Source organism: Perognathus longimembris, chromosome 16, assembly GCF_023159225.1.
Source record: "Perognathus longimembris pacificus isolate PPM17 chromosome 16, ASM2315922v1, whole genome shotgun sequence".
NCBI lineage: Eukaryota > Metazoa > Chordata > Mammalia > Rodentia > Heteromyidae > Perognathus > Perognathus longimembris.
The window spans coordinates 26,044,282-26,070,332 of record NC_063176.1 but is presented as its reverse complement, the minus strand read 5'-3'; the positions used below and the strand labels follow the sequence as shown (position 1 = coordinate 26,070,332).

General features: G+C 38.5%; 1 protein-coding gene across 4 annotated transcripts in view; it reads right to left on the bottom strand.

The window, feature by feature from the left end:
- The window catches only part of Dcun1d4 (defective in cullin neddylation 1 domain containing 4), a 67,841-nt gene that overhangs the window by 29,547 nt on the left and 12,243 nt on the right, over positions 1–26,051 (bottom strand). For 3 of the 4 annotated variants that reach the window (XM_048363953.1, XM_048363955.1, XM_048363956.1), the window contains exons 2-5: positions 15,814–15,884; positions 15,596–15,635; positions 8,120–8,234; positions 5,291–5,382 (exon numbers count right to left, since the gene is read on the bottom strand). In XM_048363953.1, the coding sequence (XP_048219910.1) occupies positions 5,291–5,382; positions 8,120–8,234; positions 15,596–15,635; positions 15,814–15,884 (318 nt within the window). The remainder of the gene's footprint in view (positions 1–5,290; positions 5,383–8,119; positions 8,235–15,595; positions 15,636–15,813; positions 15,885–26,051) is intronic. The other variant, XM_048363954.1, reaches the window with a different exon arrangement.

The following is a 26,051-nucleotide window of genomic DNA, read 5'->3' as shown; positions in this document are numbered from 1 at the left end:
CAAACTCCATTGTTGACGTTATATTTAAAGTTCTAAGTGAATTTCCTTTGGCATATGCCACGTGGCTGTATATGTTTTTGGTACACTGTGTATTGTACATATGCCTACCTGATCTAAGGAAGGGAAAGAAAAACAAGGATGTGAGATATCACAAGAAATGTACTCACTGCCCTATTATGTAACTGTACCCCTTTTGCACAACACCTTGTCAACAAAATTTAATTAATAAAAAAAAAAGAAAAAAAAAAGGTTCTTTAAGAACTCCTCACCCATACTGACTTCATGTTCCAAAGGTCACCCAGGCATTTCTCTTTAGCTTTTCAGAAATAATAAAGTAACAATCATTTCTTCTTCAATAGATTATCATTTTGCTTCCTACTTTCCAGTATTTATGCCAATTGTTTCTTTTTCCTATCTAAAAGCACTCGTTAGTAACTTCTATATTAAATAAGAAAAAAAAAAAAAGAATGAGAGCAACACCCTTCACTCACTCATGACCCAAATGGGAAGACATTTAGCAGTTTGTTGTTTCATGTACTGGCAATTTGGGACTTGAGAGTACACATAGCCACGTGTGTGTGCTCCTGTATGTATGGTACATACTATACTTTTTACACAAACTGTTCTCTCTCTCTCCCTCTCCCTCCCCCTCTCTGTCATGGAATTCAGGGCCTGGGCACTGTCCCTCAGCTTTTATGCTCAAGGCCAGCACTCTACCACTTGAGCCACAGCACCACTTCTGGCCTTTTCTGTTTATGTGGTGCTGAGGAATTAAACCCAGGGCTTAATGCATGCTAGGCAAGCACTCTGCCACTAAGCCACATTTCCAGTCCTGATTGTAAAATGCTCTTTTATTGCAATCTATTCTTTATTATTACCTTTAAGTATATGTACAAAGGGGTTTCAACATGTCCCTTTATACATAAAAGGCAGCTTGATCAACCTTTCATTTCCTGCTCCCTCATCAATCCCTTTCTCACCTGTCCCCTCAAGTTTCCTTGTCCCATTTTCCTGTATGTACAGTAAACATTATGACTGTATTTGCCTACCATTCCTCTCTCCATTAGTCCACTCTCTTCTCTTAGCCTCTACCTCCCTCCGACAAAACACGTTTCAGATTTCTGGTATTCATTTTGTTAAATTGTCTGTTAATTAATTGTTCAAAGGCTCCCAGCATGAAATTCACTCTGTGTATACCAGTCAGTATGATCATGTACATGTCACTGCAGCCTACTCTTTAACTTATTATGCCACTTGCATCTCCCCACCACTGCATCTGGCCTAGGTGTCTCCCCGCTTGCACCCTCCGGCCAGGATACGACTCACTTTTTCTGCTTATACTCATTATAGAGATGATGCATCTCAACTTACTAGCCTGTTAGCCACACTAGAAAAAGAAATCTGAACACAGTACAGTAAGCCTTTAGGAAAGATTTGTTGTGGCACACTGCAGTGATAATGCACCTGTTCCTTGATTTTTTTTCTTTCTGATGCACAGTGTCACTGTAGTACTATGTACATATATCTATGTGTATTATAAAAGAATATAATTTTAGGCTGTGGTTTGCCAAAAGCATATCTGGTCCCAAATATATTAAAGTATAGCTTAATAAACATTATTTTAAATCTACCTGTAATCCTGCCACCAAATACTTTTTTTCTCACCATCTTTCCATGTATACATTTAAATCTACCTAGAATCATCCTGTTTGATGGGATCTTGATTGTAGCTTACAGTAAATTTATCAACTTACCTATAAAATTAAATAATTTTTGTTAAGCAAGCCAGGAACATGCAAATGGCTAACACAAAGTGGTTGAAAATCACGATTTGAGATAAGTGATTCTTGAAAAATTCTATTTATGGTAATGTGGCTTAGTGGCAGAGTGCTTGCGAGTGCCTGTATTGCATACATGAAGCCCTGGGCTCGATTCCTCAGAACCACATAAACAGAAAAAGCCAGAAATGACGCTTTGGCTCAAGTGGTAGAGCACTAGCCTTGAGCAAAAGAAACTCAGGGACAGAGCCCCAGGCCCTGAGTTCAAGCCCCAGGACTGGCAAAAAAAAAAAAAAAAGGAACCAAAAAGTACTAACAAAAATTAAAAAAAATCTGAAAATAAAAATAATGCTCCTATTCTTCTGTTACCTTAAGTAGGTGCTTAGTCTAACTAAACATTTTTAATCTTTTGTCATGGCCCAAGACTCACACTAAGTTTCAATAATTACCTCAAGCTGCATCACTGAGGCAGATGGGGATTCCAGAGCTGCTCTGGGAATTGTTAAACTTAAGCTTTTAAACTTAATCTTCCTTCACCATCAGAACATTTTGGCACTTTTTGAAACTGAACATGCCTGATACATTACCACCTATTCCTGGACCCTAATCTCACTTTGATAAACCAAAAGATAATTCTGCTATGAACTTAACCCAAAGTACACTAAAGACTTATGCACAGTCAGGGTTTACAGAATTAACAAAATCAGTACTGGCACTTATATATTTGACTTTGCTTCTTACTCTTCGATATATTTCAAAAAGTAGAAAGTATCTTATAGTAATTCATATAAAACTGGTTATTTGTATTCCACTGAAAAACAATGAAATGTCAGTGTCAGATGAAAGTTTAACACACTGTTCCCCACCCTCGCCATTCCATCAAGTCACAGAGAAGAAATAAACTTAGAACCACAGAAAACAGAAGGAAGAGGTCCCCAGTAGAGATGGCTTATTCATCAAACTTCTAAAAATCAGATATGTGTTAACAGGATTTTTTTTAAGGTGAGGAGTTGACTGTACAAAGCAGTCACCAAGAAGCTGTGAGGAGCTGGGCTCAGGCTGTAGGAGAGGCTGGGTGAGGAACAGGTAGGAGAAGCAAAGGTTGAAGAGGTGAAGCAATCACACACAAGGCCCCTAGTGCCCACCAACTTCACTCCAGATGAGAATGTATGAAATCACCCTCCATCCTCAGCCCAAACCACGTGTCTTGCTCCTAGGGCCTGGTCAGCAGGCTCAGGCCTCAATGCAGCCTCCAGGTCTGCCCTGACAGAAGTGGCCAGCTGCACACCTTATTGGTTATTGTGGTTCTTCTCAGATTGTTCTTGAGCAATTTTGACCTACAATTTCAATTCAGGTGGCTAGGATATTCAAAGTAAAAATGGGTGCCAACTGGGGCTTTCTATTATTCCCAATTTGAAGCCATTTACAAACTACATGAAAAGAATGGAGAAAAAGGGCAGAAAAGTGGGGGCTGGAGAACAAAAATAAGAGACAGCCACATAAACTCCTTGCAGGGAAGAATTATAAACAATCACTCCGCAGGGACCCCAAGAAATCTAAATAACATTGACTTCATTTTTATTCACCAAATGTCACCTTTCTGAAGCCAAAGAAAAGCAAACAAAAAGCCAACTTACCTTGCTCTCTTTTTAAAGGAAACAGAACTTGACATTTATTTAACACAAAACCAAAACAGCTGTGGTACTATGGTTGGGTTTTCTGTTTAAACTTTTCTTTTTATAATTCAATATCAAAAAAATAAATGTAGGGCTGGGGATATAGCCTAGTGGCAAGAGTGCCTGCCTCGTATGCACGAGGCCCTAGGTTCGATTCCCCAGCACCACGTGTACAGAGAACGGCCAGAAGCAGCGCTGTGGCTCAAGGGGCAGAGTGCTAGCCTTGAGCGGGGGGAAGCCAGGGACGGTGCTCAGGCCCTGAGTCCAAGGCCCGGGACTGGCCAAAAAAAATAAATAAATAAAAAAATAAATGCAAACTAAGATAGGAAAGCAAAAGACTCCGATGATCAGTTAACAGGAATATGGAAAAACTCATTCAGCCCCTATTCCTGAACCCTTGGCAATATGTCAACCACTTTTACTAGGATTACCAAATACCTTCAAGAGATTCATGTTTTAATGAGACACATCAATGCCAATACCAATACCAATGTTTTGGTATCTATACCCTGTCAACAAAATCTAGTTGACACTAATCAAAGTAATGAGAAGTATCTACTAGGAAGATGCTGAGTAACCCAAAAATCCAAGAAAAAACAAAGGAGTCAGGACTGCATTTTCAAGTCCACCAATGAAAGAAAAAAACTCTTCTCCCAGCTTAAATCTGAAAAACTGAGAAAATTTAAACCACTCTAGACCATCCTTGTGACAAAAATGGCAAAGTTCTTATCAGAAAAGGGCAGAATGCCAGTATGCAGAAAATGGCCAGATCAGGCCACAGAAGAAAATCCTAACTTTTGTTACTCAATTATAGTGGATTGAAACAAGTTTTGAACAGAATTCTATGGGAGTACTGAGACTATAAAGCTAATTTAAAAATTTGAAAGATATAGTCATAAAAATAGTCATACTTTAATATATAATTACACGAAAAACACTTTATACAAGTTTTGTATTCATCAACAAATAATCAGTGAGAACTAATAGAACAATTATTGCCAGATGGAAAAGTAGTGAAAAGCATTCTAATAAAGGGACAACAAGCAATCTGTCTTATCCTGTAAGTAGCAGGAGCCAGGGATATTGTTAGGGAATGATAAGCACAGTCTGCTTACATAAGTTTTTTAAGACCAGAGACACCTGGGAACTGGGTCTAGAACAGACTATGACAGCAAAACTGGCTTAAAAGGTAGTTGAAACCATCAAGTTGACAGGCTGTAAGTTCAACTTGGTTAAGTTGATAGGGTCTGAAATATGGAGAGAAAAAAGTTCAAAGAACCAAAAGCCCAAACTTGATCTGAAAACGTTTTTCTCTTTTTGTATCATACACAGTCACAAGTAAGGCTTTGATTGCAGCATCGTATTATCCAATCAACTACATATATACAGCAAAACAGACTGAACTTAAGACATTTTAAAAGACAAAATCAACATTTTCTGTCAAATGATCCTTCAAAATATTCTTTAAATAAGAAATTCCATTATACAACATGAGTGTTTAAAGCAGTAAAGCTTTTTTTTTAACTTCAATGATTAAGCCAAATAATCACCCATTATCAGCATTCTAAATAGTCTTCCTAGCAATCCAAAATATTTCTCCCAAGTGCATTTCAACTTTTCAGTTTCCTTCTAGTGTTCTGAATTCTTTGGCTTAGCTGCTGGCTATAAATAGGACATTTAGAGATTCATTTCAACTATGTCCCTCCCTTCTGCTCTCCCCCTCCAACAGGACACAAACACATAAGGCAAGCATGCACTAAATCTGAAAAGTACACATTTTGAAGTTCCTTAATCTCCCTTAAGGATCAGTCTTACAGAATGTGAGTGATTACCTACCTGCATATTCATAGAACCACTCTAAGCACCTCTTACTTGAGAAGGCTTCTTCTTCAGTCTTTATTCTGGTTGAGTCATATTTTCTGTACATACTGTAAGTTGAAAAAGCAATTTTAAATTATTATACTCTTTTATCTAAATCAGACATCTATTCAATCCATGTTTTAAATTTATTTTAAATATTCTGGCTTCCTGCATTTGCAAGCTTCCACTTTTGTAACTGCAGCACTGAATGCAGTCATGTTGTCATAGAGTCTAAGGTTAAGGAAATGCTATTAAGTAACATAGATCTTTCCTTGATTAACAAATAATCAGTAAGAGCTAAACACAATAGTTATTCGATGCTAGCCAGAACTAACTACAAAATAATAGTCAAGATATGGCACAATGTCTAAGATGTTTTCTTCAATTAATGATCCTAAAAATCTCTTGGTCTTTTCAGTAAGTTCTCCTGACTTCTGTGTCTTACAAGTCGAGCACACAGCATAGTCTCAGAAACAATTCATCAATAGTAGGCAATCCAAGAGGACATTAAACAAGAAACATCAATTCATGTCCAGGCTTCCAAGAAAAAAATTAATTCAGTTGTATGGTTGACAGATAAAGTCTTTTAGATGGTTCCTTGATTCATATATTCCTTAAAGCCTCAGCAGAAATGATAGAAAACCTTGGTTCCTGCAGACAAAGCTGGAGGAATGACCCAGAAAGCACAACCACCCCCCAGCCCCCACCCCACCTCCACTCCCCCCAACTCACAGGATTCCTTAGCCCATAACCAGGTGCAGAGGAAAGATAGCTTTACCTTACATGGACTCAAGAGGAAGCCAGAGCTTTAAATTCATGATTCAGAAATAAAAATTACAATATGTATGTATACACATATATACACATATATACACATATATAAGTGCAGCTTTTATTTATATCATGTTTTTTAGTGATTTTTTTCTTTTTACTTATGACCTACACATACACTCAAGTATCTATGCATATCTTTGGTTACAGATCTTTGGTTTTATTGCTCACTCACAAATAGACACACACACACACACACAAAACAATGGTTAGAAGGGAGTGTTAAGTTATTGAAACTGGAAAACACAAAGTTTTATAAGTCTTCTATAAAAGGTTGACATACTACAAAAAATGAAGGTGGATATGGATGTTGCCTCAGGATTCAAACAGATAAGCTTTAACTCTGAGTCCAGATAGTCCTACGTTAGCTCAAAGCCTGTAAATTAGTCAACAACCTGAATTCTTTGTATGGCATTATAATATTTGAATTACCTACAAGTATTCCACATAAAAATGGACAAATATTACAGAGTAGAATTCATTCAGAAAATAAGAGAAGTGCTACTGATATATGCCATTACATAAATGAGCATGAGAAACACACTAAATTCAGAGACTAAATTCAAAGACTATATGAAATGGCATAAAGAAGTAGATTTGTGGTTGCCTAGGATTGGGAATAGAGATGGAAGAGAGAGATTTGGACATCAGGGGCGTGTGGGGGATGATGACATGTTCTAATGACTGGTTTACATGACAATCTGTACAGATGAAAATAAACAAATTTAAAAATCAACTTTATAATAGGTAAAGTTGTGCTTTAAAAATGACTAAAACTGCAATCCAACTGCTTGTTTTAAATCTGGCTTTATTATTCAAAATGATATTAGGTTGTGATACAAATTAGTGCTATATAGGCACAAAATGCTAAGTGACTATTAGAATTTAGCAATTCCTTGATGATAGTTCTCACCAGTAAGGAAGTATCAAGTAACCTGGTGCTTTGTGAAACTGAGTATTGCTGGCCTCAAAATCTTCAAAACTACTCTGTTCTTTAGGTAATGTTTTCTATTCTGAGATATGAAAAGTGACATTTATTTACATATATCAGAGTTCATCATCACTCTACTTTTCCAACTGAACTGGTGCAAATGAAGTATCATGGAAAGAAATCTCTTTGATTTAGAGATATGGGAATTCCAGGTCATTAATAAGATAATCCACTGAGCCAGAATGGGGAAAGTTGAAAAAGGCAGAAAAGATTCGGTTGTGATTAATTTATTGCTTTCAAAAGAAAAAATAATAATAATAATAATAAAAATCAGGTTGAAAAAATAAATATATGCCTAAAATAAATACTTAACAAGTCTCTGAAATTACCAAGATTAACCACTGTCAGAAAGATAAGTGTTTTAAACTATTGTCTTTCACAGTTTTTATCTGAGACTAAGCCTTAAGATGGCTGCTACTCTAGAAATGTAAAGCTCACAAGAAAAGCGGGTCTCTCAGCCCTGTGGCAACAGTTAATGAGTGAGACTCTGAAAGATCAGGAACCAGTTTTGTGCTCCTCACCACGCATAGACAGAAAGGCTGCAAAGAAATAAACTAACACTAACTAAGAGGATCAATGGATTAAGACTTTAATTTCTTTTTTTTTTCCTGGTATCAGGGTTTAAACTCAGTGTTTCCCACGCTTAGTTTGCTTCCTTGGCTGTGGCTCTACCACTTGAGCCACACCTACAGTCTGACACTTTGCTGGTTAACTGGAGAAAAATCTCACAGGCTTTTCTGGTTTCTAACTACAATCAACAAACCACCAAAGCCCAGCTCAAAACTTTTATTTTTAAGAACTCAAATTGTCTGTTATTTTTATTTCTTCTAAACCCAAACACAAATTAAGTATTATTTAATAATCACACTTTAAGAGACCCCCACTGAACCATGACAATACTCTCACTGCCAAATGCAGGCTAAGACTATGGCAGACATGCAAATCCTTCCACATGCCTATCATACAGTGTCTTGGTACCATACCTATCATGTCTGCTCTTCTTGGCAGATAAGTCATCTCCGGAGGCAGGTCTTCTCTTTTTCCTTGGTGGCATCGCTTTACTAAAGCAGTCTGAAGAACTGCAAGACCGCAGACTTCCTACAGAACAAATTCAAAGAAGCACAAAGTTAAGTCACACCCACCTAGTAACTCTTTGAACCAGTATCTATTAAATAAAGTTTCCACAGCTTGTATTGTAAGGGGCTTAGATGTTATGAGTAAATTCAGAGAGACAAGTTTTAGTTCCTCTCTGAAAAAGATGTCAGAGCCAAAAACATAAATCTAGCCATGAGGTGAACAAGTGACTACTTCCCACCATCCCAGATCAAGCAGAAATAGAAGCGATCGATTTCAATTCACTCTCCAAACATACTGAAAGAAATCACCTAAATTTTCTTTTGTCTTTCTTTCCAGTGTTTTTCCCCCTGATATCAATGTAACTGATTTTAGTACCCTGGATATTGTATGTATGTGTATTGGAACTAGGGAAGGGGAAGGAAATACCTAAATCGAGAGACAAAGAATAAGAAGACAAACCAATGCAACAGCAATACTTACAAAACTATATGGTGTAAACCAACTGTACAACTCATGGGAGGGAGTGGGGAGCGGGGTGAGGAGGTAACAAGTTGGATAAGAAATGTACACACTGCCTTATGTATGAAACTGTAACCCCTCTTTTCTGCTTCTCTTACATGTCAAAGTCCCTTCAAGAGAAATGGCTCTGTTCTTCTATCTATGCACTTCATGAAGGAAAGCCAGCTCAAGCAGTAATTGGAGCTGAAACCCAACAAGCACATCAGTCCCCACACACACACTTCAAGGGATATCCCAAACAGGATTTGCATTTGGGTAAGAAGTCTAACATGACTCAAACAAAATTTCCACAGTAACTTTTCTTCTTTCTGCCACTTGGAGAAAATTCTGACACTTTCACACAAGGTTTAATCAGGAAGCAGAACTCTCATTTAGCAAAAAGTATTAAAATTTCACGGGGCTGGGGATATAGCCTAGCGGCAAGAGTGCCTGCCTCGGATACACGAGGCCCTAGGTTCGATTCCCCAGCACCACATATACAGAAAACGGCCAGAAGCGGCGCTGTGGCTCAAGTGGCAGAGTGCTAGCCTTGAGCGGGAAGAAGCCAGGGACAGTGCTCAGGCCCTGAGTCCAAGGCCCACGACTGGCAAAAAAAAAAAAAAATTTCACAGCAGAAGATAACAATACTGACAATGTACTGAGAACTTAGAGCCCAGGCCCTCAGCCTGGCATGTACTAACTATGAAGCTCAAGGAAGGCTATGTAGGAAGAGAGCACTCTCCTCATGCGGCTAATACTGTAGGGGTAGCAAAAGGTAAGGCAAGGGACAAAACTGGGATTCAAGCCCAGAAGTTTGGCTTCAGACTCTCTTAAACTATTAAAAATTACAAGGTAATTATAAGATAATTCTAATTCCCATTTTGGCACATATGTTATCAGATATGTCATTTAGTTCTCACAATAACCCCAAATGACAAGCCAGGTAAAGCAATGATCTCTATGGAACAGAAGGGAAAAACTAAGGTTCAGCATTTGGGTGACTTGCCGAGGTCTGTGGGTCTCTGAAATGAGAAGTGGTGAATTCTGGGCCCCACACCATTCTTTCTTCCTTTAGTCCTTAGATGAAGGTCCTGGACTCTCAGGGAGCTGTGTGGACAGGAGACCTGCTGAGATTTGGTGACCCTCATTCAATGAGTGGGCTCCAACTCTTAAGCTAACTCTGTGGTCTAGGCAATCGCTAACCTAGTCCAAGCCTCCTGTTTACTCACTGCATATTAAGAATGGGAACAGTGGTCTCTCTCAGGATTTTCATGAAGAAAAACATCCATTCAGTAAATGCTTAAGTGTCAAATATATGACGACTTAGGTTCATGGAGGGAACCCAGGTGGTCCGGCAGTCCAGCCAGTTCTCAGCCACTATCTTCTGCCAATCTACAGGTGATGAAAACCCACTGAGAAGCACAGAAATGGGGAGTGTGGATATCCCAGGGATATCCCAAGGAAAGCTAGGCTCTCCTATGCTTTGTGATAGCCTAGAAGACAAAGGTGAAGAGAGTCTGGAAGACAGAGTGATCCATGGCCACACATAGGCCCATCAGGTCAAGGCACTAAGCAGTGAAGGACAGTATAGATGGGCAGGGGGTCAGAGGCCAGACTGAAGAAGACTGGGTGAATGTAAGACAAGGTGAAAATTGCGAAGTGGGAAGCTTAAAGGACATGTGTAAGGCAAGGCTCAAGTCTCAACCCTGCTAAGTGCAACAAACAGAACTAGAACCTGAATCTTAGAACCCATTTAGACTTCTGCCATTGTGCTAAATTCCCGGGATGATACACTTTACGGGGCACATCAGGCAAGAGCAGCACCCTTACAAACTGGGAAACCATGCAACTGGGCTCCTGCCCATAGCTTGTCCTAGACAACTCCCTCATTCCAGAAGCAGATCCCCACCAAGCCTAACAGATAGCCCCAGTCACCTTGCCTGAGGACCCAACTAGACTTTCCTTCCAAGTGTGAGACGACTGGGCTCTACAGACCCACACGTACTTCAGTATCTCCTAACCTTGGTGAGAACAAGAATGGGAAGAGAAGGAAAGAGCCAGACACATTGCTGTTCCCAACCCACATACCTCATTCATCTTCCCTGTGAAACCTGTTTACACACAACACTAAAAAGCACACTAAAAGCTCCCAAGACTTTCAACAGACAAGATTTATTCTTTGTCAATTAATGACTCAGGGAGGGGTTGCAGCATAAAAAAGTGGACCTCACCTAGTAGTGAAGCATGTGAAATGACAAGAAATGAATATGTCCCTTCCACCTGTAGCTGTTCTCCTTCCCTAAATGTGTATGTGTGAAGGAAAGACATCTTCCAACACCATCACAGTTTGGCCCTTCCCCCAAGTATTTGGCGAACACAAAGAAAACATACTCATTTCCCTAGTCCATAGGAAATGAACACTTTAAATTAATGTCTTCTCTAATAAAAAGTTAATTCACTAGCTCCTTTACCATCTGCTTTTTCATAAACACTGGTATATGACTTCCTTTCGCTAAATCCTACTTGTCAACAGTAGAATGTTTTTGTAAACACTAAAATGTCAAATAACCAATTTTCTCAGCTTTCTCTTGTTTTGCTTTTCTTATTGTTTCTTATTCTTTTCTTCTGTTAAAAGAGGAAAAATTTTCTTGTGTTTACGAAAAATTTAGTCATATTTGTGACCCTATTAGCCCAGTTTATCCTTTGGTTTATTCAAAACTTTTATCTACTAGCTAACGTGGCAGGATTTTCTTTTAGATCTTTCTCCTCTAAACCTTAGTCTGAGTGACTATTGCAGGGCCTTTTCACAAAGAAATCAATCATATGTAGCCAATGGCTCACATCTGTACTCCCACCTACTTAGGGGCTAAGAATGGAAGGATCTCAGTCGTCTCACAGAAAGGATAAGTTAAACTCAATACTGAGAAGTAAGTTTCCAAAGACCACAACTCTCCAGGCACAATCACCCTTGAGCCCAAAACAAGAGTAAAAAGTTTCAGGCTACCAAAAAGGCCATGTTGCTGGGCATCAGTGCCTCACGCCTATAATCTTAGCTACTTCAAAAGGCTGAGATTTAAGAATCACAGGTAAAAGCCAGCCTGGGCAAGAAAGTCCATGACACTCTTCTCTCCAATTAACTACAGAAAGGGTCAGAAATGGAGCTGTGGCTCATGTAGTAAAGTGTTAGCCTTAAACAAAAAATTCGGGACAGAGCCCAGGTCCTGAGTTCAAGGCCCAGGACCAGCACAATAAAGCAAAAATAAGAAGTAGTTCGTTTTACTGAACTACTTGCTTGCTTATGGGAAACTATTATTTTCTAAATGTAGAGGCATTTTTTGCTTGTTTTCCCTGAAATCCTGCTACTTAAGACAAATTTTCCTCCCCTTCATCTCTAAATAATTGACTTCTGATACTTGTCATCATTTAGATGGATTTTTTGTCCTGTTTTAGTCTTTTAAAACACTTATTCTATTTGCTATTTTTCTAACTGCTCAAAGTCATTCATTCTCTTTCTGTCAGTCAGTCTCCCTTCCACTTGTTCCTTTCCTCCTATACCCCACCCCCTTTTCCTTCCAAGATTTTTGGAGACGTGTTAGAGAAGGACTTGCAGTCTTCTGTAGAGGCTTGGTTCTTTCATGTGCACTAGTTACATAACAGAGCACAGACTCCTGGAAGAGACAGTCAAAGAAGTGCCTCAGTTGATTATGGCTTGTTCAGATTTTCAAACATTACTGATTTTACATGGCTTCATTGTTCAATTATACTCTGTTGAGTACAGGAATCATCAAGCAACACTATAACTAGACAGGGAATGGACTACATCTAACATTGTTTCAGAAAGAGAAATGTGTTTTCCCCTTATCTATTAAAACTGGCCCTGAAAGTTTCATTGCAGTATTACTGAAAACAGCTCAAAGCTGAGCATACAAATATGAAATACAAGGTTAGAGAAACATACTTTGATACACCCATGCACTACAAGCTTATTGAGCCAGCACAACCTGAGTGGTTCACATCCATAATCCCAGGTAACTTAGAAGGCAGACAGAAAGGATCACAGTCATGAGATCAAGGTCATGAGAACTCATTTCGACCCCAGCTGCCACTGTGCCACTGTGCGGTATTCCCAACCACATAGGAGGCCCAGACAGGGATGAGCGCAACTCCAGGCTAGCCCAAGGGCATAAGAGAAAAAAGTTGTGAGATTCCATTTCCACAGAAAAGGCTGGGCATAGTGGGGTGCAGCTGGCATCCCAGGCACAGCAGAAAGGATAAACAGGAGGACTGCAATCCAGGCCAGTCTAGGCAAAAAACCAAAATCTTAAAATACCAAGAACAAAAAACACTAGGAGTATGACTTAAGCAGTAAAGTTCCTACCTAGCAAGTACAAAGCCCTAAGTTCAAACCATAATACCACCAACAAACACTTTTAAAAGGGGAAAAAATTATGCAATCATTAAAGAAGAGAGGTTCTTCATAAGTGTGTTACTATGAAAAAAACCTCAGCACCACAAATACAGAAAAAGCCAGAAGTGGCGCTGTGAATCAAGTGGTAAGAGTGCTAGCCTTGAGCAAAAAGAAGCCAGGGACAGTGCTCGGGCCCTGAGTTCAAGCCCCAGGACTGGCAAAAAAAAATAAATAAAGAGTACAAGCTAGACAGAGGCCAGCTCCTTGGAGCTCTGTTTCAGACCTGCCTGCATGGCCAAACAACAGGCAGAAAAAGTGGGAATCCTTTCAAGGCTCTAGCAGGGTTAAGGGGACAACCCACCTGTACTTGCTGAGCTGTGGCCATGATTCAGGTGAGACTCTAAAAAGCATGTACATTCTTGCTGCACAACTAATCTATGTTTTCCAAAAACACTGTTATTTCGATCTCCATCTAATATTAATTTAAATAGATTGTGAAGCAATTTCCAGCAAATAGTATTTAATGAAGAAAGAGCCAGATGTCAGTGGCTCTGGCCTATAATCCTAGCTACTCAGGAGACTGAGATCTGAGGATCATAGTTGGAAGCTAGCCTGGGCAGTGAGACTCTTATCTCCAATTAAACACCAAAAAGCACAAGCCTTAAGCAAAGAAAAGCTCAGGAATAGCACTCAGACCTAGTTCAAGCTTCAGGACCTACACTCACACTAAAAAAAGATGTGGTATAATATTTTTATCATGGATTCTAAAACAAGCACACACAAATGTACACATATGCATAAAAATAACTGAAAGAACCAACTTGAAGTTACATACTAGATTAAGCAGTGGAGTTGGGAGACATGAAGAGATCCATCACCTTTCACTTACTTTTGTCAAAATTCTCCAATTAAGATTGCTATGGCCTGAATGTCTGTGTCCCTTCAAATTTCTTATGTTGAAATCAAATCCCCAAGGTATTGAAATAAAGAGGTGGTGGTTTTAGGAGTGGTAAGGCCAAGTGGGTAGAGCCCTTGTGATGGAGAAGAGTACTCTGACAAAATAAGCCTAAAGCAATGTCTACCTCAACCCTCCTTACCTCTGTGTGAGGATGATGCAAAAAGATGCTATCAAGGAGAAGGAGAAATAGGCCCTATCCAGGCACTGAATCTGCTGGTGCCTTAATCTTAGACTTCTTAGCTTCCAGAAATATGAGTCATATATTTTTCTTGTCAATAAGTTATTCAGGCTAAGGTTTTTTGTTACAATAGCCTAAACAGACTAAGATAAGCATAGATTCACATATTACTGAGGGAATTTTCAAATTTTAAAAAGATATTTCCATCTTTTTATTTTCTTTTTTTTGCTAGAGGTTTAGTAAGTACCAATCAGATGCCAATATATAAACATTGAACATTTTAGAGAAATGATTCTCAAAATGTGGTCTCCTACTAGGTCCTAGTAGCTTATGCCTGCTATTCTTGCTATTCAGGAGCCCGAGATCTGGGCTAGGAATATGGCCTAGTGGTAAAGTGCTCAGTACATGAAGCCCTGGGTTCGATTCCTCAGCACCACATATATAGAAATAGCCAGAAGTGGAGCTGTGGCTCAAGTGGTAGAGTGCTAGCCTTGAGCAATAAAAGAAGCCAGGGACAGTGCTCAGGCCCTGATTTCAAGCCCCAGGACTAGCAAAAAACAAAACAAAACAAAAGCGGCAGAGGTCTGGAGGATCAAGATTCCAGTCTGGCCTGGCAGAAAAGTTCTTGAAACTCCATCTTCAAAATAACCAGCAAAGGGGGCTGGGAATGTAGCTTAGCAGTAGAGTGCTTGCCTAGTATGCATGAAGCCCTGGGTTCAATTCCTCAGCACCACATAAACAGAAAAAGCCAGAAGTAGAGCTGTGGCTCAAGTGGTAGAGTACTAGCCTTGAGCAAAAAGAAGCCAGGGACAGTGCTCAGGCCCTGAGTTCAAGCCCCAGGACTGGCAAAAAAAAAAAATAATGATGATTATGATAACCAGCAAAAAGCCACAGTAAAATCATGGCTTAAATTGTGGTGTACCAGATGAGCAGGTAAGCTAAGCAATCATGAGGCTCTGCTTTCAAACCTCAGACTAGCAAAAAGAAAAAAAAAAAGGTCTCCACACCAGCAGCAGCGGCATCACCTGGGAGCCAGACAAACTCCAAGGACCTACCCTGAGTCGCTGTAGAAACTTTGTGGGTGGAGCCCAGCAACCTTTAAAACAAGCCCTTCAGGATGCTAGAATGTTCCCTAAACTTGCAGATGGACACGAATAGGGAATAACAAACATGTAACAAACCTGCCTTTGCTTTACCTGAATAATATCCTCAAGCAAGTAGCAATTTGCCAGTGGAGTACATATATGACAACACAGAGCTTTTGTGGTCAATATTTCTCTTTCTTTCATAGTTTTATGTTTTATATTTTGAAAAAAATTAATGTTAGCATTTATAGATACCTGTTTGGTGATCGTCTTGGCCAACGTCTTCTGTTAGATTCTGTAAGAAATATTTCCACATTATTAACCAAGAAATCACATGCCATATGGCAAGTTTTAAGATTCAGAATTTCATAAACAATTGCTAGTTCATCTATAACTCCATTTTTTTAAACTGAATACACTTGAACAAAATGACTAAGCAGGTGGTGGATTTATATTTTAAAAGGCTGACTTACTAGCTTGTTAAGGGTATGGTAGATCTTATGAATATTTGCCAGTGTTGAGAGATGAGAGTTCAGCTGAAAGTCTTCAAAAGAAACAGGAGAAAAGTCAGTATTACTTTCCAAATTTCAAAGACAACTAAAAATATATTTTTAAAACCCTCAAAAGTGAAGATAAACAAATGTTTTCTGACATCTCAATTAATTTGATACCTACAAATTTTAAAAGCCCAACCATGCAACTACTAAGCTATCTCTTAGAAATAAAATCTGACAATAAAGTCAAATTTCCAACCAAATGTTAATAGTGTCAAATGTTCTCAACAAAATTTTTATGTGATTCTAAGATAAAAGGAAAGTACTGTGGTAGCCGTAAAATCCCACTTGCAATAAACTTGAACTTAACAGCAAGATGTAAAAACTACAAACAAATTAAACAAGCCACACAAACAACAGAGATCAGATCTCAAGTGAGATGTTTTCGCTTTCCACTGCCATTTCCTAGAAATTCTGGTATATAGTAAGTAAGCTCCTGGCAAGAAAATAATAGAAAAGCATTGAAACAGTCAGCATTTCTTAAGATAGAGTTGTTTACGTTTATTTTGTAGTTGATTATACAGCAGAGTAAAACTGGACTCTTATCCCCCCTATTTCCCCCTACAATAACACAGATTAAACCACAAGTCATCCTTGAGCTCCAGGGTCCACAAGCATTGCAATAGTGAAGTGTGCCACAGAAGCAAGGCCTGTGCCACACTCCTAAAGAACCAGGCCCAGATCAAGGAGTGTACTTCATATCATCTCTAAACACTTCAGAGCTACACACAAAATCATGCAACAAAAAAAGGCAGATGATATTGCTCCATCCTGGAATCCTGTACAATTAAACCATAATAAGCTGATAGGCTTCTCTGCACTTCTCATTTCGAATGTTTTTATAAAACATGCCCACATACACATTAGCCTACACAAATGAGTTGGAGATTGGCAAATAATTTCAAATTTGAAAAGCCATCATTAGAAGTACTTTCATAGCACATACAAAGTTGTAATAGTTCCTTTCCTATCATTAAGTTACTATGAAAGAAATCTTAAAAAGATGTGGTAAGTCCCCAAGAGATGCCATTTTGGTTGGAAGGAAGAAAAGGAGCCCTTTTCCCGGAATACTTGGGAAACATGTACACATAAAAAATGCAAACGCCAGACCCAAAGATCAGATGCTACCAAGCAAGTTGTCTATGTTGGGGCCAGAATCTCTGAGCTGCCCCTCTGAATCTAGGAAGCAAAATTATCTTTCCTGCTAACTAGTTAGAAAAGTTTCCTTTCTCTTTAGATCTTGCTAAGAATCCAGTTCTTGGCAGGCCTGCAGGACAGAGTTCTGAATGACAACAGAGCCCCTAATGTTCATGTGCAGCAGCAGGAGCAGCAGGTTCTACATCTTGTATACTGGCTCTGGCCAGTCACAGCCACCTAGACCGGTCCCCCAAAAAACAGCACTTGTGACTAAGAGGCAGCCAGCACAGGACCTTAGACTCTAAACAGTTCTCAAATATAGCCACATGTTTACTATCTAGCATGTGAATAAGATTGCACAGAATCTACATCTTCCATCTTATTAGTATAATTACACAGGAAGGGTTCAGAATAGCATTCGGAGTGTGCAACTTTTGCAAGTTTATGTGTATACTTATTCAAGTTTACATTTAAGAAAAACAAATGAAAGGGTCTCTAAAGCTGGAAGTGCCACCCTTCTCTTGATCCTCTAGAACTGAAATAGCCAGCCAATAGCTACCAAGCCATAACCTCTCTGGTTCTCTCCATTTTAAAACAGGTAGAAAGGTAGGGTGGACTGGTGCCAGGAATAATGGTTACTGTTTGTAAGCCCCAGCACTCAGAGTCTGAGGCAAGAGGATGGCAAATTCAAGGCCAACCTGGGCAACTAGCAAGACCCTGACTCTACTAACAACAACAACAAAAAAAATCAGAAAGACAAATAGTACATTCTAATATCATCTTGAAATGTAAACCAAACTCTTGGGCTCCCTCCAAAATAACTCAACCAGGAAACTGGAAACTACAGATTTTCTTTTCAAGGAGGCCACACAGGAGGAAAGGGAGAAAGATGATACACAAAGTGAGGCACTTTGCTCCTCACACTGTGCTCATCATTTCACCTCCCCACCATTCTTTCAATTGTCAGAGTTCACAAAAAGACAAAACAAACAGGTCATTAAATCGTTCTCCTTCCATATAGGAATGTGGAAGTAGAAGAGATAAGAAATCAGATGCCCTTCATCTGAAATTTCAGGATTTATAAGAGTTGGACCCTTTCTACAATTCCAAACTTCATTCACCACATCATTCAACAAAACCTTACTTTTTACTCCAAGCATGCGCAAAGGAGCACTCACTCTTCCTGCCCAAACACGTTTATTTTGCAACCTGATTTTGGAGTCTTAACAGCTTGTTCAAATATCAAGTCTACCTGTTATTTAACCTAGATCTTAATTTCCTCATCTGTACCAGAACTGGGAATTATCCTTCATAATTTTGTTGTAAGGCTGAAAACAAGCCATCAAATACCTACCACAATTACTATTAAGCTATCAATTACTACTATATTTCTTTTATAGCATTCTTATGGAATAGTAATCTAAAACAATATCTATTTTTCATGTTTCCAGCTTAGGCTTTACCTCTAAGACTCCAACATATGATTAGTTCTATGACTCAGGCATGTGACCTGATTCATTTCTATAGCCTATGAGAGTACTGTTGTATTTATAGCCATCAGACATTTTTTTAATAATGACCACAGGTAATCTCAACACTGAAAAAAATGCAGGAATATTTTACTAGATTCTACCCATGAAGTTTCACTCCACTGAAGGCTACACAAAGGTTTCATTTCAATAAATCATACAGTGTATGTACTGTCCTTTCCAAATTAAACCCTATTAAGACCACCCCATCATCACCTTATCAAAAAAAAGAAATAGAGAAAGCAACCTAACCCATAAATTCATATGAAACAGCAAAAGACCTAGAATAGCCAAAGCAATTATAGGCAAAAAAAAAAAAGCAGTGCAGGAGGTAGCACAATACTAGACTTCAAGCTCTATTATAGAGCCATCATAACAAAAACAGCCTGGTATTGGTATAAAAACAGATCTGAAGACCAATGGAACAGAATTGAAGACCCAGAAATAAAACCACACTCTTACAGTCAGCTGATATTCGACAAAGGAGCTAAAGACATTCAATGGAATAAACACAGCCTCTTCAACTACTGGTGCTGGGAAAACTGGGCAGCCATATGTAGAAAACTCAAAGTAGACCCTAGCCTATCACCATGCACCAAGATCAACTCAAAATGGATCAAGGACTTCAACATCAGACCTGAATCCTTGAAACTACTGAAGGACAGAGTAGGAAAGACACTAGAACTTATAGGCACAGGAAGGAACTTCCTGAATAGAGTCCCAGGGGCACAACAGATAGGGGAGAGACTCCACAAATGGGACTACTACAAAATAAAAAGTTTGTGCACAGCTAAAGACATAGCCACCAAACTAGAAAGACAGCCAACCATATGAGAAAGGATCTTTACCAGCACAGCAACAAAGGCCTAATATCCATCATCAATAGAGAACTCAAAAAACTAAGCCCCTCCAAGCCCAATAAACCAATTAGGAAATGGGCAAAGGAGCTAAAGAGAGACTTCACAAGAGAAGAGATAAAACTGGCAAAGAAACATATGAGGAAATGTTCAACATCCCTGACAGTAAAGGAAATGCAAATAAAAACAACCCTGAGATACCACCTCCCTCCAGTTAAAATGGCCTATACTCTGAACTCAGGCAATAACAAATGCTTGATGGGGTGCGGGGAAAGAGAAATCCTTCTCCATTGTTGGTGGGAGTGCAAATTAGTACAACCACTTTGGAGAACAGTATGGGGGTTCTTCAAAAAGCTTAACACAGACCTATCCTATGACCCAGCCATACCACTCCTAGGCATCTATCCTGAACAACAGGTCTCAAGATATCAAAAAGACATCTGCACATCCATGTTTATCACTGCACAATTCACAATAGCCAAAATATGGAAACAACCCAAATGCCCCTCTATAGATGAATGGATCCAAAAAATATGGCACCTATGCACAATGGAATACTACATAGCGATTAGGAATGGTGAAATATTGTTATTCGCAGGGAAATGGTCAGAACTTGAACAAATACTGTTGAGTGATACAAGCCTAGAACACAGAAAACAAAGGGGCATGATCTCCCTGATATATGACTGTTAAGAAACCAGGCCTTCAAAACAAAAAAACTTCTTGTCAAATGGTATTTCCCACAGATTTGGGTCAACGACCTTATATTATGTAACTAAAACCAAACAACTATTCAACATATAAAGGTCAAAAACAGACCTCTCAGTGGATCACAATAGCTCAAAAGCTATGTATGTATGATTATATAAGACAAGAAGGATAAGCAAACTCTATTGTTGACGTTATATTTAAAGTCCTAGGTGAATTTCCTTTGCTGTATGCCACATGGCTACTGTATATGTTTTTTGTACACTGTGTATTGTATATATGTCTAACTGATCTAGGAAAGGGAAAGAAAAACAGAGTGTAAGATATCACAGGAAATGTACACACTGCCCTATTATGTAACTGTACCCCGTTTGTACAACACCTTGTCAAAAAAATTTAATTAAAATAAATTTAAAAAAATTAGAAACAAACAACCAGGACTGGAGGTGTGGCTCAAGCAGTACAGTGCAAGCCTAGAAAGCATAAGGCCTTGAGTTCAAGTTCTAGCACTACTCAAAAAAAAAGCACATATAAAAAAATCATGTCAAAGCAGAAAAAATATTTGATAAATTTTAATGTCCATTCTTCATTTAAAAAAGAAAACAGTAGTAGAAAATGTCCTTAACATGACCATAAGCATCTATAAAAAGCCTATAATTAACAATATACATAATGGTGAAGGACAGTGCTTTGTCTGGATGCAGGTTCCTTCATTCTCACCATTCTTATCCAACACTCTAGCTACTGAAATAACATGAGAAAGGGAAATAAAGGAAGAAATAGAACTGTTCCTATTTATAAATAACATGAACTGTTTATCATGTTATATTTGTCATGTTTGTAAATGTTACTTAAAAATAATACGATTCTATAGAAAGTACCATATGTACACACAAGCACACAGCAAAAAAAAAAAAGAAATGAAAACTGTAACATGAACAATCATTCTTTAATTTTATTAACATAAGCAGTTAAGATGATACAAACTGGGGGAGGGGGACACAAACATGGCATAAGAGAAATTCACAAACATTAACACATTGGATTTATGGTTCAGTGCTCAGGGCAAGTAATAGAACTTGAAATCTAAAATAGATTTCACTTCCTTAAGGCCTAGACATTAGGGGTAAAGAGCAAATCATTTACAGAGAATGTATCTAGGGAAGCATCAAAATCTCCAAAGGAGAAATGTGAGGTTGTCAACTTACTCCATCATCAAAGTAAAAGTGATAGTTGCACTGTGTCACAGGCACGCTCCTCTGTATTCCACACTAAAACCAACCATTAGCTCTGAAAAAGGGCAAAGCCTGCCTGATGGCTTGCTTCCTGAAATTATCTTCTTGGTATTCTTAAAACCATCAACAAATGCTAGTTGAGTATAAAAATTATCTAGTTCATTATGATTATTATTTGCAGTGACCCACACATTATCAAAGAAAAATAATGAACACCACTGAGATCAAAGTCATTACCCTAAACCATAGTAGCTATAGAATCCCATAATATAGGTAGTCAGATAAAGGTTAGTAATGAAGTGATTACGGGTAAGTTCAAACAATGACTGTCAAGCAAAAGAGTCAAATTTAAAAATCAACAGTCCTAATAACTGATTTCCCATATAAGAGTCAGAAACTAAACACATGAAGAGTAAAAGCTATCTTTTATACTCTAATAGTTACCTGAAAAATATAGCCAGGAGGCCTCAAAATAATAATTTTAAATGTATGTATGTCACAAATGAAGGAACACTAAAAGCTTAATGAAAGATATAAACATAAAGCCATTATGTAGCAAGCACTTCTCCCTTATTAAGCTACAAATAAATGCAGCTTCCTATGCTACCTACTCTGTGGTTCTTTTCAAACTCACAAAAGTAGTGAAGTAAAGGAAGAGAGTTAGGCAAATTTAGCAAGTGAGTCTGAAATTAACACCGGACAAGTAAACATGCTAGACATACTTGGCAAGAAACTGCTGAAAAAGAATGAGGAAGAATTTACAGGGTATTAATACATAGTATAAAGCAAAAGCAAAGGTTGGCAAGTCAGAGTAAATATTTTTTAGGCTTTCTGGATCTTTTTCATCTCTGTTCTACTATCCAGTCACTGTAGTTCAAGTGCAGCCAAAAACAATATACAAATAAACGAGAGTGGCTGCTTTCCAGTAAACTTTTATTGTAAAAACTAGGTGGGGAGGAATGTGACTTGCAGACCCATTTGTCATGCTGGTCACAAAGGTATAGTAATTATAACTGAGTATGGAATTATACAGTATTGTATATAAGATAAGTCAACAGGAATCGACAGACATGCCTATGCATATATGAAACTATATAATTAATATATGACAAGATAACATTTCAAATCAATAGAAAATTAGTAATTACTTAGTAATAAAGGGACAACTAGCTAGCATGTAAAACAATATAAAAAATTAATTTAGCTGCACTGAGCTTCCTGTTTTTTTGTGATCACTCCAAGTATACTTCCAACTTCAGAGCCATTGTATATGCTGTCCTCTTTGCCTGGAGCTCTTTCCCTCCAGTTAAGGACTTGTTATCACACTGCAGTGGGTTGCTACCTCATGACACTGAAAACTAGGATCCCTTCTGCACTCTTTACACATTACCATGCTCTGCTTTATGGCATCGGTGCCATGTATTTGTACTTCTGTCTGGCATTATACAATGTACTTATAAACCCCACAAAAGCTAGGGCCTTGGTCTTGCCTACTGCTATATCCCTAATATCAAGAACAGTACCTGGCACATATTAGGTGCTCAGTAAATAATCAGGTGCAGAAGTTCCAAAAGATCTTCGGATATGAGAAGTATCATGTTAAAGAACAGATTCAAAGGGCCTGTAAATTATGCTTGAGAGTTTAGAACAGATTGAGTGTCCTAAGAATATGCACTTTCAACCAGGCCACCAAAGTGTATACAAATTAACAGGCAAACATGGCATATTCAAGCACAGTCAAGCTCTACTCAATAGTAACTTATCTACCATTTTACACAGAATCAAGCAAGACTACAGCAGAAGTAAAGATGTTTTCCCATACTGAATGCACTGAGCTCCTGAGACCCTAGGAAGAGCCTGCTTGCTTGACCTCTGCACAACAGAACTCAGCCTGAGATGCACACCTGTGAGAAAGGTGTTATGGAGTGGACTACTTAGGGAGTTAGAAAGCTCACTCTTGGACAAGTGTGCAGCATGAATAACAGATCACTAGGATCTAAAGTGGCAATTTATGAAGACAGCTAGAGACAGACACTACTGAGATAGGAAATAATCAGGGCCTTGTAGTACATGATGCTTGTACAAGTGGAAAGAACCTGAGTACATTGAATTTACAGAAAATAGCCATTCACCTCGGGCAAATCCAACTTTATTCACTTGGCAAGCTAAAATAAAACAAAAAGGTGGGGAAGAGGGAAAAAAAATTCAATTGCCCCATTAACTGCCCTGTCCTACTTAATAAGCATGAGATGTGATACATGAATGGTAATGCACTCAAGTCTGAATTCCCACATGCCAATCACATTTTCTACATCAAACACTGTGTGAGACTAGTATTTAAAACACAGTACCAAAACACATGCCAGCTGCTTCAACTGGTGCTCAACTGTTCCAGCACTGGCAAAAGGAAACTAGTCTAAGAATCTCCAATGGGACTCTGCTATTATTCTAATAATATTTTTAATACAGGTACTACTCACCTTAGATGAAAACTTAAGAATCCATTCCTATATAAAATGTGACTGCAAGAAAAAATTAGATTGGATACGGGAGATGACAGGGAGAAAAGAGCTCACTGTTTCATTCCTCTCTTCATTTTACTAACTCAAGCAGGGTCAGTTAGCTGTGGCCAAGTTGGGAATAAGTACATCTTTTTAATTGCTAAGGCAAAACTACTTCTCCCAGTCCAACTTACTTCTAATAAAAGAAAGAAAAAAGGCATATCTATCTCCACACTCCATAACAGGAAAAAAAAGTAGTAGTATTTCCTACCCAAAGTTGTTAATAACCAAGTACATAAACTTAAATGAAGGTCTAATATTAGGAAAAATAAGCAGCTAACCCTAAAACAATCGAACAACTCTTTTCCTTTTTTGAAAAAAAGAAAAAGGGCCAGAAAAATAAGGTAAGAAAAAGAAATAAAGGGACTATTATTGTATGAGAATTCCTTTCTTCTCATCCCCAGCAGCACCTGGCGAGGTGCTCTCTCCTAACTAGGGTAAGATGGTATTTCGCTATGGTTTTGATTTTCATTTCCTTGATGACTAGTTTGATGAGTATTTTTCATAAGTTTCTTGGTCACTTGTATAACCTCACTGGAGAAATGTCTGGAGAAATGGGTTATTTGCCCATTTAAAAAAAAAAAAGTAGAAATGGAGCCACAATATTATTCAGCTGTCTCACTAGTTGATATATATCCAAAGGAATTGAAATCAGTATGTCAGAGACATGAATATTAGCATATTTAGTGCAATTACTATTTACAGTATTAAAACAACGTAATCTACCTAGGTGTTTATCAATCGATGAAGGGAAAGAAAATGTGGCATATATGTACAACGGGATATTATTCACTATAAAGAAAGAATGAAATTCTGTCCTTTTCACCAACATTCATGGAACTAATAAGTCAGTCACAGAAAAATACTGAATTTTTTTGTGTACATGTAAAAGCTACAAATTTATTTCAAAGTACGAATAGTTAGCAAAAGCCTGAAAAGGGTGAGAGGAGGCAAGAAGGGAGGGAGAGGAAAGCTGAAGAGTACAGGGTACAGCTAGATAGGTGTCTATTTATTCTCTGCCAAATTAGTCAAACTGCACAGTAAGTTGTTCAGCAATAAGAAAAAAGATGCAACCTGGTGGAGGTGGTTCATCCCTGTAATCCTAGCTACTCAGGAAGCTGGGATCTGAGAACCACAATTGGAAGCCAGCCAGGACAGGAAAGTTCATGAGACTCTTATCTCTAACCACCAATAAACCAAAAGTGAAGCTGTGGCCCAGGTGGTAGAGGCCTAGACTTGAGCAAAAAAAGCTCAAGGACAGTGTCTAGGCTGAATTCACACCCCAGGAGTGGCACAAGAAAAAAAAAAAAGATGTAAAGAAAAGATATATAACACCAGTGTTGTTTCCATTTCAAGTACACTTCATTCTTCTGGCCACTAAAGATTCACTGAAGTATTTTATTAAACTGCAGACTGTCCATCAGTAAGTAATATTTTCAGGTATAAACATTTTGAAATACTTAAAAAATGCTTTTCCATGACAATGAAAATGATTAAGTAACGTGTACTGGGTCAGGGTAGGATGAAGGGCAGAATCATGGCCATGTTGGTACCAAAAACTATAAAATTAGACAAAATTACAGGACATTAAAATCAGCAGTCACTCTGAATGAGTTTGGGACAGAACAAGAAGGAGGCAGTCTAGTGACACAGAGCTATGCCTCTCTGAAAATCAACACAGAATGCTTAGGGGAGCTCCAAGCCCCATGGGGTACACAGCTCATTCTCCTGACAAGCCAATTTGACTAAGTGTGTTGAAAATAGAAAAAGAATTCAGTGAAAGCTAAGAGGACTCTGTAGCTGAGTGTCACTGTTCCAGTTCACCTTGCTTCTTTCCTGAGGTCCAGACAAAGTAAAGATGAGACTATCGATGTGGAATACAAATTCCTGTCAACACCTCCAAAACAGATAATAACCTCTGACTTTCATCATGGAGATTCTGTATTTCATTCTGAGAGAAAAAGAAAAAGTCCTCGGGGCCGGGAATATGGCCTAGTGGCAAGAGCGCTTGCCTCATATACATGGAGCCCTGGGTTCAATTCCCCAGCACCACATATATACAAAAGGCCAGAAGTGGCGCTGTGGCTCAAGTGGCAGAGTGCACTTGAGCAAAAAGAAGCCAGAGACAGT